This window comes from Amblyomma maculatum, chromosome 1 (genome assembly GCF_055883805.1).
Source record: "Amblyomma maculatum isolate TAMU_Amacu chromosome 1, ASM5588380v1, whole genome shotgun sequence".
Lineage (NCBI taxonomy): Eukaryota > Metazoa > Arthropoda > Arachnida > Ixodida > Ixodidae > Amblyomma > Amblyomma maculatum.
In genome coordinates this window covers 203,527,208-203,544,801 of record NC_139344.1, presented here as the reverse complement: position 1 = coordinate 203,544,801, position 17,594 = coordinate 203,527,208, and the positions used below count along the sequence as shown (strand labels likewise).

Here is a 17,594-nt window from a genome sequence, read left to right as displayed (position 1 = left end):
AGTCAGTCAGTCAGTCAGTCAGTCAGTCAGTCAGTCAGTCAGTCAGTCAGTCAGTCAGTCAGTCAGTCAGTCAGTCAGTCAGTCAGTCAGTTAGTTAGTTAGTTAGTTAGTTAGTTAGTTAGTTAGTTAGTTAGTTATATGGCGTATAAAAAATACGGTATGCGTCAAGCCACCATGCTCTTTATAAAACCCCCGCCGCCATAACCTCACTTTTCTAAACTAGAGGAAGCATTTGCTTGTTGAGAGCTTGTTCGCACATCAAAAAAACGATTGAAAAACCGCTTACTGCTTTGACTCAGCGCAATGGCAATTTGCAGCCAGGCATCGTTTTGCACTTCAAGAAACGAAGTAGCAGAAGAAGAAGCGAGCGCCGCCGGCTCCCCGCGCCGCGCTTGCTAAGAACAAGAAGGTGCAAGAAGTGCGGCACCAGCTCCTCGCGCTGCACCTGACGTCGAAGCGCGGCGCCGATCACCTTGGCTCGACAAGGCTAGTAAAACTCTCGCTTTAAAAGTGCACATTGACATAAAGGTGCAATTTTGTTAGTATAATGTTCAATAAGGCATCACAACAGAGCCTCATCTCCCGTATCGTGGAAAATAAAACCCACTATGAAGGGGTTAGTCTCCATCCTACAGCGCTAAAAATCCGAAAAAGCAGTCCCTTACATGATAATCGTGGCATGAGTGGCGGCTTGCTAGGTCTGATAACTTCTACTGGCGGAGTTACAATGGTTGGCTGGGATTGGTTAATTGCGCGTAATATCCAGGATTTGTATATGCGCCTCGCAGCCAGCGAGAGCATTCTGACGGCCTATGTGCAGACTGCTCTTACGGTATCGTACAACACTAACCTGATCTACATCAGTAATTGTTCTAGCATTGAGCTTCTCAGTTTAATTCAACATGTCACATTATGATACGCTGCACCGAGATGCTAATATAACCAGAGTTGAACTGAACCGCGAAATCCCTAAAAAAGCGAGCGACACCAAATCGGTTCAGGTTCACAACATTTATTTACACACTAGCACTTTAAGTCAAGGCTTCCATGACATGCTGTTTCAGTTCAGTTTTCTCGGCGCATGAGGTAGTTGGCAGCCGCTGCAAGCAGCAAAAGCAGGGAGGAGCTGGAAATCACTGAACTGCCGCATCGCAGGTCACGCATTTGGCTCATGACGGAGCCTTGCAGATCTTGGAACTCGTTGTTGTTTGACCCGACGCACTTTGAGAAGTAGCTTCCTGCAGAGAGGCAGCTCTTGATAGACTCCAGCTTGCTGCAAGGAAAGAACCAAACAGTAATGTTATCAGATTTGCCCCGCTGAGAAGCAGCGCAGTGGTTTGGGTACTGCGTGTGACGTACAGCGCATTCCTAGTGCATAGCAAGCACACTAGCTGTTGGATACACCTGTATAGATTGGTTTGGTTTGTGGGGGTTTAACGTCCCAAAGCGACTCAGGCTATGAGAGACGCCGTAGTGGAGGACTCCGGAAATTTCGACCACCTGGGGTTCTTTAACGTGCACTGACATCGCACAGCACACGGGCACCTTGCTTTTCGCCTCCATCGAAAAACGGCCGCCGAAGCCGGGATTCGATCCCGCGTCCTTGGGCACAGTAGTCGAGCGCCGTAACCACTGCACCACCCCGGCGGGGCACACCTGTATCGAGTTCTTTAAGACTAAGAAAGGTGCAACACATTAGCTGTGTGTTTAAAACTGCCTTTGGTGGTCAGGGTGTTACTATTTTGTACCAAGAGGCGGTTCGGGTTTCGCAAGAGCCAGTGCCGAACCGGTCACAACGTTTTTGTTTGGTAATTTCTGAAGGCTCGCCAAGTCGCAAGAAATACAGAAGAGCATTTAGTTTCGGCGTGTTCTTAATATGTCAGGGCGTCGGAAAAAACGTCCTCCTCTAGTCAACTGCCCACAGAACACTACGGCTATTTACGAGACACAGAGAGACGCTCTGGTTCCATTTAATTTCCATTTAATCCATGTACATATTTTATTATACTGCTCCCCGACTCCAGCAAACGATTCTCTTCTAATCTTTGGATTTCACTGAATGTCGTTTCAGTGTCAGCGGTTTTGACAGCATCATACACAGGCAGAAGAACACTTACTAGCAGGCCATTGTTTTCTTCGAGGCAGTCTTCCTAGCTTCTTCGATGGAAAGCTGGTGCTTGGTGTAGATTCCGCGGCAGTAGTCTGTATGTGCCCTCAAGGTGTCAGGGACGCAGTCTGGAGACTCTGCAAGGGAAGGGGACGTGTACATTTCGGAAATTACTGAAAATGTAAAGCTGCCTTCTGCGCCAACAAAGTAGTGAGCAGAACTTAAGACCCAAGAAAAGCGGTTCACACTCACCAGCGCTGCCAACTAGGTTGCCTGCAGGCTTGAACTCTTTCTTGGGCACCGGCCTCGTGGGCTCAACTGTGTGAATCCTCTCTCCGAAGCTCATGAGGGGTCTTTCCGCAGCGTCTACACGTCCCACTTGTCCCTTCGGGGTGACGGCAGCCATGGTGGTTTTCTTGATCGCCACTACTTCTTTTTCGTCATCATCTTCGTCGTCATCGTCATCGTCATCTGAGTCGTCGTCATCATCGTCATCGTCGTCTCCCTGAAGGTCGTCGTTCCTGAGAATCTTGAGGCCCTCAGTATCCTTTAGGTTCTTGCGCAGCTTTCTTGACGAGCGACTGCCCCTCAGTCGCCGAGCCCTGGCCGCCCGCCTGTTGCTCAGCCTCCTGCCGCCTACTCCGAACAGTTGCGAGGCGCGTCCTTCAGCAGAGATCGCTCGATGCGCCGATTCCTCAGGAGCAGATTCTTGCGCGAACCCGATTGACTCAGACCTTTCTGCAGCCTCCGCGCCGCCTGCATCATGACTTGGCGCGCCTGGAAAGGGACGCAGATGTATGTCCACCGCGCTCTGGGTTTCCCCACCGCGAGCGAGCTTGTTGCTGGGGCCGCTTTCTTGGCGTTCGATCCAGAACCGTTTCTTGGGCTGATGAATGAGCGGATCTTTGACGATGGGCCGTTCCACACCTTCGTAACCTTGGCCATAAACAACCGGTCCTTGTCTTCGGTACTTGCGGTAATACATCTCACCATCTCGTATGGCTTCTGCTTCGCGGAAAGGGTCTTCACCGCTGCCCAAAATGTGCTCACCAGATTGCTCTTCGACATGAACTTTGAAAGGTTCAAGCCGCCTTTTCCATTGTCCGATGTCATCGTCCTTCTCGTGCTCGAATTCCGGTTCAACGGGTTTGTTTAGTGCCTCGACTTCAGGATAGTTCTTGGGGTCTAGGATACTGTCAAGTTCTTCCAGGAGCTTCCAACGCACCACGCTGTCGTCATCGTTCTCCGGCTTTCGGCGGTGCACCTTCTTGTGTCGTGCAACCTTCACGTCATCATCGGCTGGACGCCTGTGTCTACGCTCTGCCACGTATAGGCCTCCAGTCCTAGGGTCCCCATCTTTCATACCCGGGTACTCCTGGAAAGGGTCCTTTGTAGTGTCAACTTCAAACGGCTCGTCACCGTCCCACTGCCTTCTACGCACCTTAGGTGCGTCGTCGTCATCCCGGAAGCGAGGCTTATGCTTCCGCTTCAATTCCCTTCCATAACGAAAGTCGTAATCGCCGCTTCCAGGACCGTACTGGTCAACTAGCTCATCGGTTAGGCTGCTTTTGCCTTTGTCGCTCTCAATCGACTCTCCTGTCTCGTAGGCATGCACCATTTGCTTTTCGACACTACCGCCTTTGTTGCCTTTCACCTCAATCAACGGCCCGCTTCCAAAAACCTGCTTGGGGTCCTTTAAGTCCACAACTGTTTCACTGAGCGCTTCGGTCTTATTGTCACTGTGTCCTTTTACTGGTAGTGCCTCTGAAAGTGTTTCATTCAGCGTCTGGTTGTGAGAAGTGCCAGCGTTCAGTGTCTGGTTATGTGCAGCACCAGCTTTCGGCGTCTGGTCGTTAGCAGCACCAGTGTTCAGCGTCTGGTTGTTAGAAGCATCAGCGTTCAGCGTCTGGTTGTGAGATGCATCGGCGTTCATTGTATGGTTGTGAGAAGTGGCAGAGTTGAGCGTTTGGTTGTGAGTATCAGCTGCTTTAACGACGCCCTCTTGACTGTCTGCCTCGTTCTTTGTCTCCGACTCTTTAGCTTTGTCTGCATTTTCTTTATCCGCGCTTCCTCGTTCCACTGACTTGTGAGCGAAGGAATCTACAGCGGAAAGCTCATGCTTCTTTTCAAGCCTATGAACTGCCAGGCTGATCTCTGGTACATCGTTCAGCTTTTGTATCGGTTCAGCTTTCTCTGAGCTTGCATTTGGTTCCGCATCTTTCTCTGCAACGCTCTGATTCGTGCTTTTGTCAGTGTTGTGCAAGGCATCAGGAGAGAACGGCAAACTTTCATCGGAACTCACAGCGATCTTCATCAAACCACTTCCATTACTAGCATTACTGTCTATCTTTGTGTCGGTGGCGTTTACCTCGCTCGCAAGTTTTGGTTTACTCTCTTTTGGTAAATTTGAAGGTTCGTTATCTCGGACTTCCTTCGTTTCAGAGAGCGAACTTAATGGATCTGTATGCTTATCCTCTAGATTTGCTTCCTGTACCATCGTTGTTGCTGCGTCTACAACAGGAGCAGATACATCTAACTCAGCGCCTGTTTTCGGGTTCTCAGCAATGGCTCCAACTGTCTTGTTGGTGTCCATGTCAGAAAAAACTTTGTTCACTTCATCTTTGGTTAATTTTTCGGAGTTATTTGCAGCCAACTCGGTGCGAGCATTAGCTTCCCCACTCTGGTTTTTGCCTGTGAGCGGTTGATCAACCTTTGTTTTCTCTTCGACGGCGTTGCTCGAAGCAGGCGGACTGTCTCCGGCAGGCTCTGCCAAAAGCTCCTTTGCGGAATCAAGCTTTCCCTCTGAAATTCCTGCTTCTGGCGCGGGTTGATGAGAAGCATCAACGCTGCTTTTGTTCGTGCTCGCAATGGAGGATGAGTTTGAAACGATGCTATCTTTTGCATCAAGTTTCTCTCGGCCATGGTCAGACGATTCGGACGTAACTGGTTGTGACAGTTCGTTATTAGGTTTGGCTCTACCTGACTGGTTAACATCAGCGGCGATTGCTGAGCCAGGAGCGATGGATGCTTCGCCATCGACACCGGAGTCTAAGCTGTGTACTGAAGCCGTGACATCGCTTACATGCTCCTTGCTCACATCTTCAACTGCCTTCGTGGCATCCGCTTTGAGTGCAGCCTTCGTTTGTTTATTCTTGTGGTGCCTCCTCCTGCGATGAGATTTCTTCGGTGTCTTTCCAATATCCGACAAGGAGATGTTCTTGACGATTTCAATGCTGATCGGAACCTTGAAATCTGACAGACCATCCAAACCTGCAGCCTTGCCGGCGGCCGCCGCGTTTTCTAGGCCGCTAGCATTCGTCGCAGTTCCGCTTGCGGCTGCTGCCGCAGCCGGAGGAACACTGACCTCTGCAGACGTGTTTACAACTTCACTCCTTTTGGCCACGTCTGTGGCATTCAAATGGCCTCCGAGTGCGCTGGCTGCCGAGCTGGTGTTCTGCTGTGTATTGTCGTGGCTAACCTCACTGACAGCTGCTGAAGAAACCAACTTAGTTAGCTCGTCGTCGTAGGCCTTTGTTACATCATGGGCCTTTTCTGGTACGTCGTGGACCTTTTCTGTTACATCGTGGGCCTTTTCTGTTACATCATGAGCGTTTAGATCACCCTTATCATGGTCCGGGCTAACAGCGCTCTTGGGAAGATCGTCAGCTGTCAGCTTGGGTTTCTTACTCTTTTTTCCTTTGTGACCTCGCTTGTGCCCCTTCTTCCGTCCCTTGTGCTTGGGACCCTTGAGATGTTCTTCGACGTAGCTTTTGCTCACTTCACTGTTCACCTCAGACCGCATTGGTTCTACACCGGCACTAACCTCCCGCTTGACTTTCTTATGAGAGCTGACTAGACCGGAGACGGCGTCACGACCGTGCAGGTTTTCGTCCATGTCACGCATGATCTTGAAGCTCCCGTTCACTGATGCCGGGTCACAGAGGCCTTTGGGGCAGTTTTCATAGCTCGGGTGATCCTTTATAGTGCGAGCGATGGCCTTGTTGATGACATCTATTTCCGCGCATCCCACAGATCCATACTCCGTCACCATGCAGCATTCCAGCTTGGAGTATAGCCTTCAAGAAAAAAAAAGACCAGTTAGGAACTGGAACCACGCCCTAAAATCCGCACGGAGGCGTTGTACAACGTTTTACCATCCCACCCAGTGGTCCTCGAGAAGTCAAATGGCTGCGCGAGCGCAAGAAACGCGCTTGAAAATTGAATCTTTACGCTTTCAAAAAAAACGAGCTGAAATTGACAAAGCCCTAAGAGGAAAAAATGTGGTACATTCTGAATAACAAGAACCATAAAGTTTATAGTTACAGTAAAGAAGGAAGTGAAAGCCCATAGCTTTTTTTTTTTTTTCGGGGTACATTCAAAGCCTTTTTGGCTACTTGAGAAGCCGTCAGTAACCTCAATGCAACAGAGAAGACCGTATACGCCTCTCTCTTTACACACTATCTTGCAACAGCGCTCTCGAGGTTGTTGATTTCTTTTTTCTTTTTTTTTTTCTGCATTCCTCGCTGTATCTACTTTTACAAGGAAACCTACACGCTGCGGCGGGCCAAGGATTTATCATGCTTTATTTTTTTCTGCCTGTATATGTATGTGCATCATCAAAGGGCTCGCACGCAACCCACGCCGTGCTGAATAGCAGTCACATTAGAAGGCATGAACGTAATTGCGAAAGATGGTAGGGATCCCCCGCTAGATAGCATTTCTTGTGCCTACTGCGACCATAGCAGTTGCATGTAAATAGCCGCTGACGGAAACGCCTGGTGCGGCAGTTTTTATCCGACTACATCGCACCCTTCCAATTTCATGCTTCCTGCAAGTGTGGCGACAATTACACAGGTCATCATCGCCACAAAAGCTCGAGTGTGACCATTCGTCTGGTCTATGAAAACTAAGGCCGTTAAGGAAACCACGAGTGAACGAACGAAAAGAAGAAATCTGTGCGGCTGATTCGACGGGGCTATAGACTGCAAGCGCCAAATAGCTCCACATTGCGGTTCCTGCACGTTATCGGACACGTTCGTCGGAGCCGCCACTAATGTGGATCGGCGGCATCCAGCGTGTTCTCTTTAAAACCTTGGCTGAATGCTCCCAAATAGATGCGCAAAGCCGTCCTGAAATTCTACGAAAAAAAAATTATAAACAATGTTGCCTTCTCCATCCACATTCCTGCTTAGCCATCCAAAACTTGTGGGGGAATCCGCACTGCGTTGGAATTGTCGTTCAACAAGTCGCAGTCGTAATAGTGGTTTTCAATCGTCACAGCTATTGCGCAGTCAGTTAACCCTTCGCTGCAGGAAAGGAAGCACTCCTACTCACGTGCAGTTGGTATGTTGATAACTCTTGGCCTTGTCCATCATATCGATATCCGTGAGGAATGAGGCTCGGCATTCACTCACTCGAACTCCCTCGGTTTTGCATGAATCAGGAACTGCAAGAGAAAAAGAAAGGGGGAGTGGGGGGGGGGGGGGGGGGGGAGTCATTTTTTAGCGCCAGAAAACTGCTCTCACCTGCATCTAGCCCAACGCATTTACCTCTCATATCATTCGGCATATAATTAAGCTGGCTTTTTCGCAAACCCCTCATGTCGCCTTCTTATCAGCGCCGTATCGATCACGCAGAGGAAGTATTACTAAGCTCTCGCCCCTTTGTCTTGTTTCAGGTTATCACTGAAATTTTAGCATGCAGATGATCGATATTCGTCGAAGCGAAAAATTTCGGTGAACATAACTCACTCCGCTTAGGAGGACGCTTGAGCTTCGCCTTGAGATTAGATGCGATAGCGCCTTTCCCACCACGTTTTCATTCCGCGATTTTTTCTTGTTATATATGTCTTTATTATTAGTGTAAAATTAATACACATCCCGAACAAACTTTAGTAACTCATATGCACCACAACGCGTTTGCTGGGTGCCCCTCTAATGCTACTAACAACCCTCCGTGGCCCATACGCGGCGCGCCCTTTTGGTATGCAGAGGTCTTGGGTGAATTCAAACACTTATGGCGACAAATGTATTCCATTCAAATCTGAGACACCCCCACAGAAGCACCTCCTCGGAAATTATGACTTCTTGGAACCTCCCCTGATTCGTAAGCTTTTTTGAATGCGGGGTGTTTGAGATTCTCGTGCAAGGCCACGTGCTAGTGACGTCATGACCCTATCGATCATTCAGTGTGTATCAGGTGGTTTTTCGGCCTAAATATCTGTACGCTCTATCGCGTAATATAGCTCTGCGCATAACTAAGTTCCCTGACCCATTTCAGGCGCAAGGGCTATTGTGCTTATGGCGCATTTAGTTGGGGTGACGCGAGCAGAGGCGCCGAGCAGTACAGAGCAGTACAGGAGCACGCCGAGCGAGGGTGTAGCTGTCCTCCCATGGGAACGCTCTCTGCGTGTCGCGAGCAGAGCGCTACAACCATGTGACCGCACTTCCCTCCCAAGCATTCTCCGCCTGCCCGCAGTGACGGCAGTTACAACCCGGGGAGAGGCCAACGCTCCGTGTAGAACCGCTTGTTTTGTATGCCTTTGTTCTCACAGCGCGGCGATCTGCCTCCTTTGGCCCTTTCGACGCCAGCAGCGACTCTCAAACATGCATGCAGCACCTGAGCAATGCTTTCCGCTCGCCGAGCGCCGACGACTACAGCCGCCATTTTGAGCGTCGCTGACTGAAGAGAAAAAAAAAGATGGCGCGGTAATGACGCTTTATGCCATGTTACTTCCTCTACTCTCGCTTTAGACGAGGGCGCAGCCGGAAGTGTACTCGGGTGCACCGTGCTCACCTCTCAGCGGAGGAAAAGCCCTCCTCTACCATTGGAGGCCAATGATTCTACTCCGGCTCTTCCACTGGAGGGCGCCCGCTTGTCTGAGAGCACTTTCGAAGTGCTCGAGTGCGCCTGCTCTCCCACTCGAATTCGGCATTAGTATGAGGTGCAACGTGCAGATGTGCACTGAGTGCGATACCGCATGGGCTGAGAGTTCTGCATTCCTCAGCGGCCCGTTCTGTCAGGTCTACTTCTTTCAGTCGCTTCAGGAACTGGCAGATTGCGCACAAAATGCGCTCGCGCTGACAATCGCTGTGCCACGCAACCTTCCCGTGACTGTCACGAAGTGTAACTCATCGACACATCGTCCAGCCTGGTGCGGGGCTTCGGACCGCGATCCCGCGTTGTGAGCGCCCTATACCACTCAGCCCGATAGTATGCGCATTCAGAGGTGAAAATTCACTAATGACGACGTTTCGAAAGATATGTATGCGCCGAGGTAAAAACAAATGCGGTGCTGCTTTCAGCCATCTCGTTTGTCCACTATAGGCCTGGCCCCTGTTTCGTGGGCGGCTTCCAATTACGTTGCGATGGTACCGCAATCCCGAGCGGCTGTGGAATGCGAGTTAAACAGCGGGTCGACGCTAACCGGAGTGCAGCTTTCAGCTTCAGCAGCGTTGGAAACGCGAAGCAGGGAATTGCGTTACTTTGTGCGTGAGCTAACAATTATAAAATTTCCTCCTCATTAAAAAATATTCTAGAATGTGAAAAATTGCACACGTGCTTTTTGGGGTTTTGTAAATCTATACTGATGTAAAGCTTGTGCGCAATTATGTTCACTATACCAATCCGAACGCGTTATTGGCGCGAGGTAGAAGGCTGCGATCAGCCTCACCAAAGCAGGGCACCGATCAAGACCAATCCGTAAGGTGTAGCACAGCGGACGTCAAAATAGCGGAACTACTCGGCGTATACTGAATGCGTGCGTAAGCTATAGCAATACTTCCGTCCAACACTAACAGCTTTATGGCAAGCAGGCATCGGATTTCAGTGCCGACAATACGACAGAATTACTAAGACGAATTGTACTTCGCGGGACAAAGGCGACTCGTCGTGACATTTTCCAAGCTTGGAAGGTTCAATTTCATGCGTATGACCTTCGATTTAATCATTGTTAGGTGAAGCCGAAGAACAGACAATCGTAGCGGCTAGCGCACGTATGTCTTTTTTTCCTATGCTGGCTGAGGAGTTAAAAGCTACATTCACAGTCGGAAAAATCAGAGGCCGTACTCCCAACAAATGCACGCACATTGTAGAAGGACTATCATGACTAACGAAGTCATTACTGCGAGCTACTGCTGAACCGGTGTCAGCGGCAGGATGCTCAGAGCCCTATGCTCCACGGAGAATTAAACCTTTGGTAGTACCAGATCCCACTTTAGTGCCAGCAAGCTGTGCAAAACGAAAGGGCAGCGTGGACGCTACTTGCTGCTATGAGCGTGAAACGGCTCGAAGCCGCCATTAATTAACGGTTAAGAGTGTTCCCTGAAGCCTGTCACCTGTGAAAGCGGTACGCGTGGCAGTTAGGCCAGCGCCTTGGTACCATGTCGAAAAAATCGGTCCTCTTTCACGCGGGCACGGATGAACCGTTCCGATATGCGAACCCCTTTGTGACACAATTCTGCGTACCAAAAGGTTCTGTCCGTTCCCCGAACAAATTAAAACGAAAAGCACAGAATGCAAAAGAACCACTTCGCACGCTACGGCGTTAGAATTTAATGAGTGAGTTAGCCCACTCCGTATGTGGTTACTCTCCCCTAGAAGAAAAAAAAAAAAAAAAAAAAGGCCAGGTGAGGTCTCAGACACGTCGCGTAATTTTTCCGGCCAATCTATTACTCCGCCGAATTTTCTATGTTCCAACAGCAGATGGCCATATGACGGCTTCTGGAGGCTTAAAAATAAAGTGAGCACTACTTTCCGTCCTCAGCGCGAGCTCATACGCGCGTAAATACGGCAGCAGAGCTAGAACTCAAAAGCTGTCACCTTTCTTCACTAGTAATCTGTCACAGCGCTCAAATTTTCGGACCTCCCCACAGGTTCGGCAATTGTAGCCAGAGCTAACCGTTGGTGGCCGCGTTCCGTTAAGGTCGGGCTAAAGAGGGCACCGCGATGAGCGCTCTAAATTCGAGACGGCGTTAACATGTCGAGCGGTAATGAGCTTGGACAGATGAGAGCAATTCCACGCCGTGGGGGATGAGTCCTGCCTCCGATAAAAAAAAAAAAAATGCGAGCGCCGCAGGGGACTACGCGTCGCGAGAAGAGACAGCCCTACTAGATAGCTGACTCGTGAGCGCTCACCATCTTTGCCTTTCCTCCGCCGTGCCGTGGCATAGCAGCCGCTCCACAGACACAGAAGGGTGAGGACGACCAAGTGGCTCTTGACCTTAAGCATGGTGCTGAAAAAAACAAGGCAGAGCAGCGTGTTGATACCCCGCCGACATCCAAAGGAGGGCTAGGAGGGAATCAGCGAGGCCTCACTAGGCCTCGCATGACTGACGTGGTATAAGCCTGGCTAGCGCCAGGCGCGAGACGCCCAGAAAACCGGGTGTCTGCCGGCGCCGCGCCTCCGAACACTAGGCAGGGGAAGCGGGGAGAGAGACAACTTAAGCTCACCTTGTCTGAGTGCGCATCACTGGCGACGACAGTGCAGCATCCCAGGTTCCAGAGCTAGTACCAACCGTCCGCTCCGAACGTTCGATCTGCGTGCTCCCGCGTGCACCTCGCGACTGTGAGCTCGCGACGGCTTCGTCTTCCTCTGCTTCTTCGTTGACCAGATGGAACGCCCCCTGTGCTCCACAACCGTAGCGTGTGGTGACGAAGTGAAGACGCTGAAGCACCTAACTACATATTTCACGCAGCGGAATAAGTTGTGAGATTACCAGAAGAGAGAGAGCAAAACAGGAGACAGGGAATAAGCCGGGGGAATCAGCATTGCTAGGTTGTGAGAAGTCCAACATAGTCTCAGGCAGATTAAGCGCATGGCAAAAGCCAACTGGAACGTCAAACAAAAGCAAATTTCGAAAGGCACGAGCAGGGCCCGAACGAAGACGAGGAATCTTTAGAAAGCGCCACTTGAGCAAACAGTTCTCATTACTTTGAAGATGAAAAAGAAAAGGATGAATCTCTGTCACTGTACTGCATTGTAAACGTGTAGCGTGACGTACAATGGGCACTGTTGTCACATGCCCTGTCGGTACGTGCCACGTTTCCAGACCCCAACAACAACTAGCCGCAGATTGACAAGCTTCTGGGTTTATAGTAGTATTCATGAAAGCTTATCGTTTAAAAGCAATCAATAAAAACCTCGAAAGCGAAAATCCTTGCCTGTCCTCCTACAGTCAGCGCTAGTTGATTTACGGCTCAGTTAGTTCTGGTTCCGTTCGAGCTTCACATTCACCCGTTGAAAACCCGCACCAAAGGGTCACTTGCGGAATAACAAACTTCAGTCCCTTCATCTTAATCTGCAATACCTCAGTGACTAAGTCCCCCCCCCCCCTCTCCCCTCCCTGATGTTAGAGAAGGTCCACTCCACTGCCCATGCAGCCTTTTTTCCCTTCCACCTTCCGAATACTATTCATTCTTTGGATATTAAAGTCACTAGAGCTCAGCGGCCCGTCCTCATGGAACAGAAGTAAATACTGGGAAACCACTCGCTCTTGAGGGTGCCGGATATATAGCAGGTTTTTGCGCTGTTGATACAAGTAATCATTCTTTGAGAAGCTACTCTTTCTGACTGAGTTATCTCATAGAGAGAGGCAAAAAGATATGCTTGTGAGCGAACGCCACTAAGCGTGCTTCCGTCCCACCCGGCTAAGTAGATATTTATAGTAAGCGCGATGAGTTTCTGGATAGGTGAAGCCTACCGAGGCGTGCTAAATCTTCTTCTTCGTCTCCTTCTTAGCCGTCTTCTTCTTCTTTTTTATCTTCCATTTGTTACCTAAGTGGCCACATTTTCGCTGGCTGAAGGGGCAGGACCACGAATAAACATGTGCCGTATTTTTCGGTGTATAAGGCGCACCTTTATGTAATGCGCACCCCTCATATTTCAATGCTTTCAAAGAAAAAGATGGTACATAAGACGAACCCTTGTATAACGCTGATCTAAATTTGCCCAGTTATGACAATGGGACCTGACTGTATACACCTGCGCGACAATTATCGAAGTGCTCCTCATCTGTGAGAAAACTACTTACGCGAAATTACGTGAAAAATAAAAAAGGCAACATTCACGCCCGAAAATACCCTCGCACGGGCTGAACAGCAACACTTGATTTTTACTCAAAGGTTGCAAAGGCTTCATCTTCGGGCGCACTATTAAACGTTTGCCAACTTTTGGCGGCAGCGCTAATCGTTGCTCGCGCGCACGCGGGGCAGTACACGCGGGAAGCGTAACACATATCAAATAACCGACAAAGAATGTTACAAATGGCAGCTGGAAAAACGAATAGGCCTTTACCGGCTTGTCTTGGCAGAGAGGATGGGCAAGGCGCGCGGATGTCGCCATCTTTTTTTTTTTTTTTTTTTTTGGGGGGGGGGGAGTAATTTATATTACTAATGCTTAGGACCTGTGACCCGACCATGGGTTTTGTAATCGCGGAAGTCGATACCCTTTCCGTTTTAGGATAAAGTTCACATTGGAACGTTGCACAAAACAGAAAAGAGCGCACTCTTGTGATATGATGCACTAGCACAAATATATTGTATTGAGTATTGTATATTGTATTGTCTTTTGAGTGTAAGGCGGTAAATTGCTGGGGCGCCATGGATTGCGGGCTCCTTCCCTGTTTGCTTGCTTCCTTATGGTTGTAGTAGGGCTGTAGTTATTACAGTAGTCATCGTGTCATATCCCTTTTTCAGTAAAATTGACACATTTGACATTGTCTCCGTATACATTTTTCACGATTAATACGAAATAGGCACTTACGTCAACGGCGATGCCTGAATTTTGTGTCGCAACAAGCATCGCATTCAGCCCATAGAGCCGACATTACCGCACGCAACAAGGCCATGTTGGGAAGCGTGCTTCTAGCTCTTGAGCAGGGACGCTTCTGTATCATCAGGTTCCTGCATGCAATGACGTAATCAGTTCCATACTTATGCCAATACAGTTATGATATTAAATTGGCTTACTACACATACGAACTAATTCAAAACTACCATCTAGGAGTGCGTAGGCGTCGGCGCGCATAATTATGCGCTCAAGAAAACCGCGCTTTGCTCTTCCCATTTGTCTCAATACCGGGGCCAGTGGAACAACTTGAGTCCCTTTCAAAAGCATCCTTTTCGGGAGATCTGATTGCGGATGCGGCAGCGCGGACCTCTCCCCTCCACTTCCTCTCTCTCCCCCTTTGTGCGTGTGTGTTGACTTGCAGTTGTGCGCAGTGGCTCACCTCCCTATTTTCTCATTTGCCCCTACGAAGCCGTAGCGGACGTTTCTGGGTATATTTTTACGAACTAGTGTTCCCCACTTCTAATTTTGAATTTTAGTTGAAAAAGCTACATAGAGTTCTATTTGGGTAGAAAGTGCCCAAACGAAACTTATTACCCAAAACTAAGCAATTGCGACATTGTCGAGTATCATATACCGGGTGATTTGAATGTGAAATCACTCATCAAGCCATCCCTCTCCTGAAGTATTTGCGATGCCTCCACGCCTGGTTGCCATAACAGCTGTGATGCCAGCCGTTGCGGAAACAATGAAGAGGTGACTGGGACGACTGCATACACAACAGGTACCTCTGTGGTAAGTTTCCCTTCCTATATACTGCTTCTCGAGCGTCATTGCTCGTACGACATCATTTAGGGACCTTCATGTGGTGTCACATTTCCCCCTTTTGTATCAAAAGTGTGAAGGAACGACGTATGTATCTCCAATTCTATGCCATGAAATAAAGACGTTCAAGACTTTGCCAAACTCCATGTCAGTCTCTCAGTCATTCAAGCGCCACACAAGTAGGGCGCCGAAGACGACGAAGAGAAGAACGGGAGAAACACGGGGCAAAGTGACACGTGGAACAAGCAACGAACGCGTGGCGCATCAAGAAAGTGCCACGTGGAGCAAGAGCAGATAAAGTCTCTCGGCTGCGCCTGTCTGCTGGCGCCCCGAGTGACTATGCTTGGGCTTCTGTCCCAGACGTCCGGGGTTCCAGACCCGGGCTGACACAATCCTGACTCCAAACGCGTCTGGCTGAGCTACAGGACTCAGGCGCAGCTGAACTCGGACCTTCCAAGCAGCTGTGATGACGTAACCACCAGCCGGGTAGCCGAAAACAATGTACCCGCGCGTCTCTGCCAGACGCTGCTCCGGCCATCTGAAGTACACGTACGAGACGCGTAGCTGTCGGATCCAGGCTGCAACGCAGAGGCCTGCTGTAGAGCGGCCGTTGACCCGACTCGTCGGCTTGGGACGCACCCAAAACGGCGACTCCACCGACCCCCCGACAGGCCACTCCACCGGACGCACCACCACTTTGAAGGACACGAACACATGAGTGTTCCTTCTCTTGTGTAGATTATTTTCTTGTTCGTTGCGCATGTTTCTTTTCCTTTTCTTGGTTGTACGTGTTGTTTTTTCTTCAGTGTTAACTTAGAGTTTTTTGTTTTGTTTTTTTTAAGGGCCGCCGCCTCGTGTGTTTATTTTTTATCTCCATTCATAGAACCTCTTTACAGTGATAAACCACGAAGTAAAACCATCATGAAGGTCTGCGGATCCTGAAGGTGCGGCCAAGTAACAAAAAGGACTGAAGAGAAAACCTGAGAGGCACAACATGGAGCTTTTGAAACACCGGAAGGACGGGCTGCGAAGCTGGAGGCTTACCGTATTCGAAAGCCTGGTAAAGGCGCTCTTCAACCAGGACGTCAAACTGTTTTCGCACGACCACTGGTTGAACCATGCTTAAGCCTGCCTAACTTTTGTTGTACTCCCTCAACCACAACACAATTTAATGATATTCTTACTTATTCAGGTTGACGAATAGTGAATTTTTGGTCTGAAAAGTTCTTTCCACTCTGCACATGTCTATCTCAACTGTATTACAAAGAATAACCACCAAACATATTTCCTTGAGGAAAATATATAAGTTAGGGTGCGGTATACATTGATAAATTCAAAGAAAGTTAAAACAGTCCTCTGTCTGGATTAGTCTAGTCGCCAGACTTTCCATGAGGTGCAGAAGGAATGAAAATTGTAGAAAGGAAATGTCCTCAGGATAAGGTGATAAAATGTGCACTCAAGTTCTAAAGCATTACTAAGAAGGGAAAACGTTTAATCAAAAGTCAACGAAGGATAACACAGTTCGTGTTGAAATGTGCGTCGCCCCTAAAGCTCCCAAAAGGGAAAATTCATGTTATACAGCAAAAGGTTAACTCAAGCGCTAGGGCTTCGTTATTTTCCGCTATCAACGTTTATTCGAAACGATAAGAGGTTGCTCTTTGTCGAGGCATTTGACTATCAATTTTCGATACGTTCAGCCACGCACATCTCCTAACGAAGGAAGTTTGGCAAGAGCGAAGGAATGGGGCCCTCTCCCTCAGTAATGGCTATCACAAATCGCGCCGCCCAGGAGCGGCTCAGCATGCGGACGGGAGAGGAGCGATACTGGAATAACATATAGTACACGTGGAAAACTGAAAAGTTGGTTGGTTGGTTTGTTGGGTTTAACGTCCCAAAGCGACTCAGGCTATGAGAGACGCCGTAGTGGAGGACTCCGGAAATTTCGACCACCTGGGGTTCTTTAACGTGCACTGACATCGCACAGCACACGGGCGCCTTGCTTTTCGCCTCCATCGAAAAGCGGCCGCCGAGGCCGGGATTCGATCCCGCGTACTTGGGAACAGTAGTCGAGCGCCGTAACCACTGCGCCACCCCGGCGGGGAAAAGGATTGAGTGCTCTATATCCATGCTCATATGCGCTTCATCCTCTAACTCCTTGCCCCACCATATCTCAAAAAAATTGAAATACATCAATAGATGTAGCTAAATCTCGCGTTACATAGTAGTAGGCACCCTGTGATTTTTCTTTTTCTTTTTTTTTTATGCGTTGGCATTAGACGCCCCATCCGGAGAAAAAGCCGATGTCGATGCACTGCACAGGCCACATGCCGTAATTAGTACATGAAAGACACGGCTGGCCTGTGGCAAAGTGGAGAGTATGAAATGCCCTTTCCTCTTCTCTAGGAGCGGAGGGATAGTGCCACGCAAAGACTACTTTATTAAAAGAAAATGACTTTGTAAAATTACTGATGACTAATAATGCCTCAGCAAAAGAGAACAACGACGAGAATGACTAAAACAAATATACGGAAATGCCTGAGAATGGCATCAGCAAAGTGTGCGGCAAATATTTCGCCCATCAAAGCTGAGCTAAAAAACTCATGGCAAAACATTTAAGAAAATGTGAGGAGAAGCAAGTAAACGCAAACAGAAGATCTGGTACTGCGTTGTCCTCGTGTAACAATAATAATAATAATAAAGAACCCCTGTAATTTTTTTTCCCCTTTAACAATGTGAGAGAGCGGATAACAACGTTGCAAGTGCTTTTAATTTATTTTCCACTAGCTAGAACACTCTAAACAAACAATTGCGTTCACTTGGGGTCACCCGCCGCAAAACAAAGCTTAAACGGAATAGAAGTGCAGAGCCGCTACACCC

The 17,594-nt window shown here is 49.0% G+C and overlaps 1 protein-coding gene across 1 annotated transcript; it reads right to left on the bottom strand.

The window, feature by feature from the left end:
• Window positions 1–1,065: 1,065 nt before the first annotated feature.
• LOC146205389 (uncharacterized) lies at window positions 1,066–11,336 on the bottom strand. The gene is made up of 8 exons (XM_084586910.1): window positions 11,243–11,336; window positions 7,442–7,553; window positions 5,688–6,183; window positions 4,104–5,621; window positions 3,549–3,923; window positions 2,360–3,482; window positions 2,118–2,244; window positions 1,066–1,273 (listed from the first exon to the last, which is right to left on the bottom strand). Exons 1-8 carry the CDS (start codon window positions 11,334–11,336, stop codon window positions 1,066–1,068), a joined length of 4,053 nt encoding a protein of 1,350 aa, XP_084443036.1.
• Between the last annotated feature and the right edge of the window lie 6,258 nt (window positions 11,337–17,594).

What these genes read in the sequence shown, in the direction of transcription:
- LOC146205389 (XM_084586910.1), bottom strand. Translation starts at nt 11,336, where the DNA reads ATGCTTAAGGTCAAGAGCCACTTGGTCGTCCTCACCCTTCTGTGTCTG. An exon ending in TATCAACATACCAACTGCAC is followed by an intron (nt 6,184 to 7,441) that starts GTGAGTAGGAGT and finishes TTTTTCTTGAAG; the next exon opens with GCTATACTCCAAGCTGGAAT. An exon ending in TAACAGAAAAGGCCCACGAT is followed by an intron (nt 5,622 to 5,687) that starts GTAACAGAAAAG and finishes TACGACGACGAG; the next exon opens with CTAACTAAGTTGGTTTCTTC.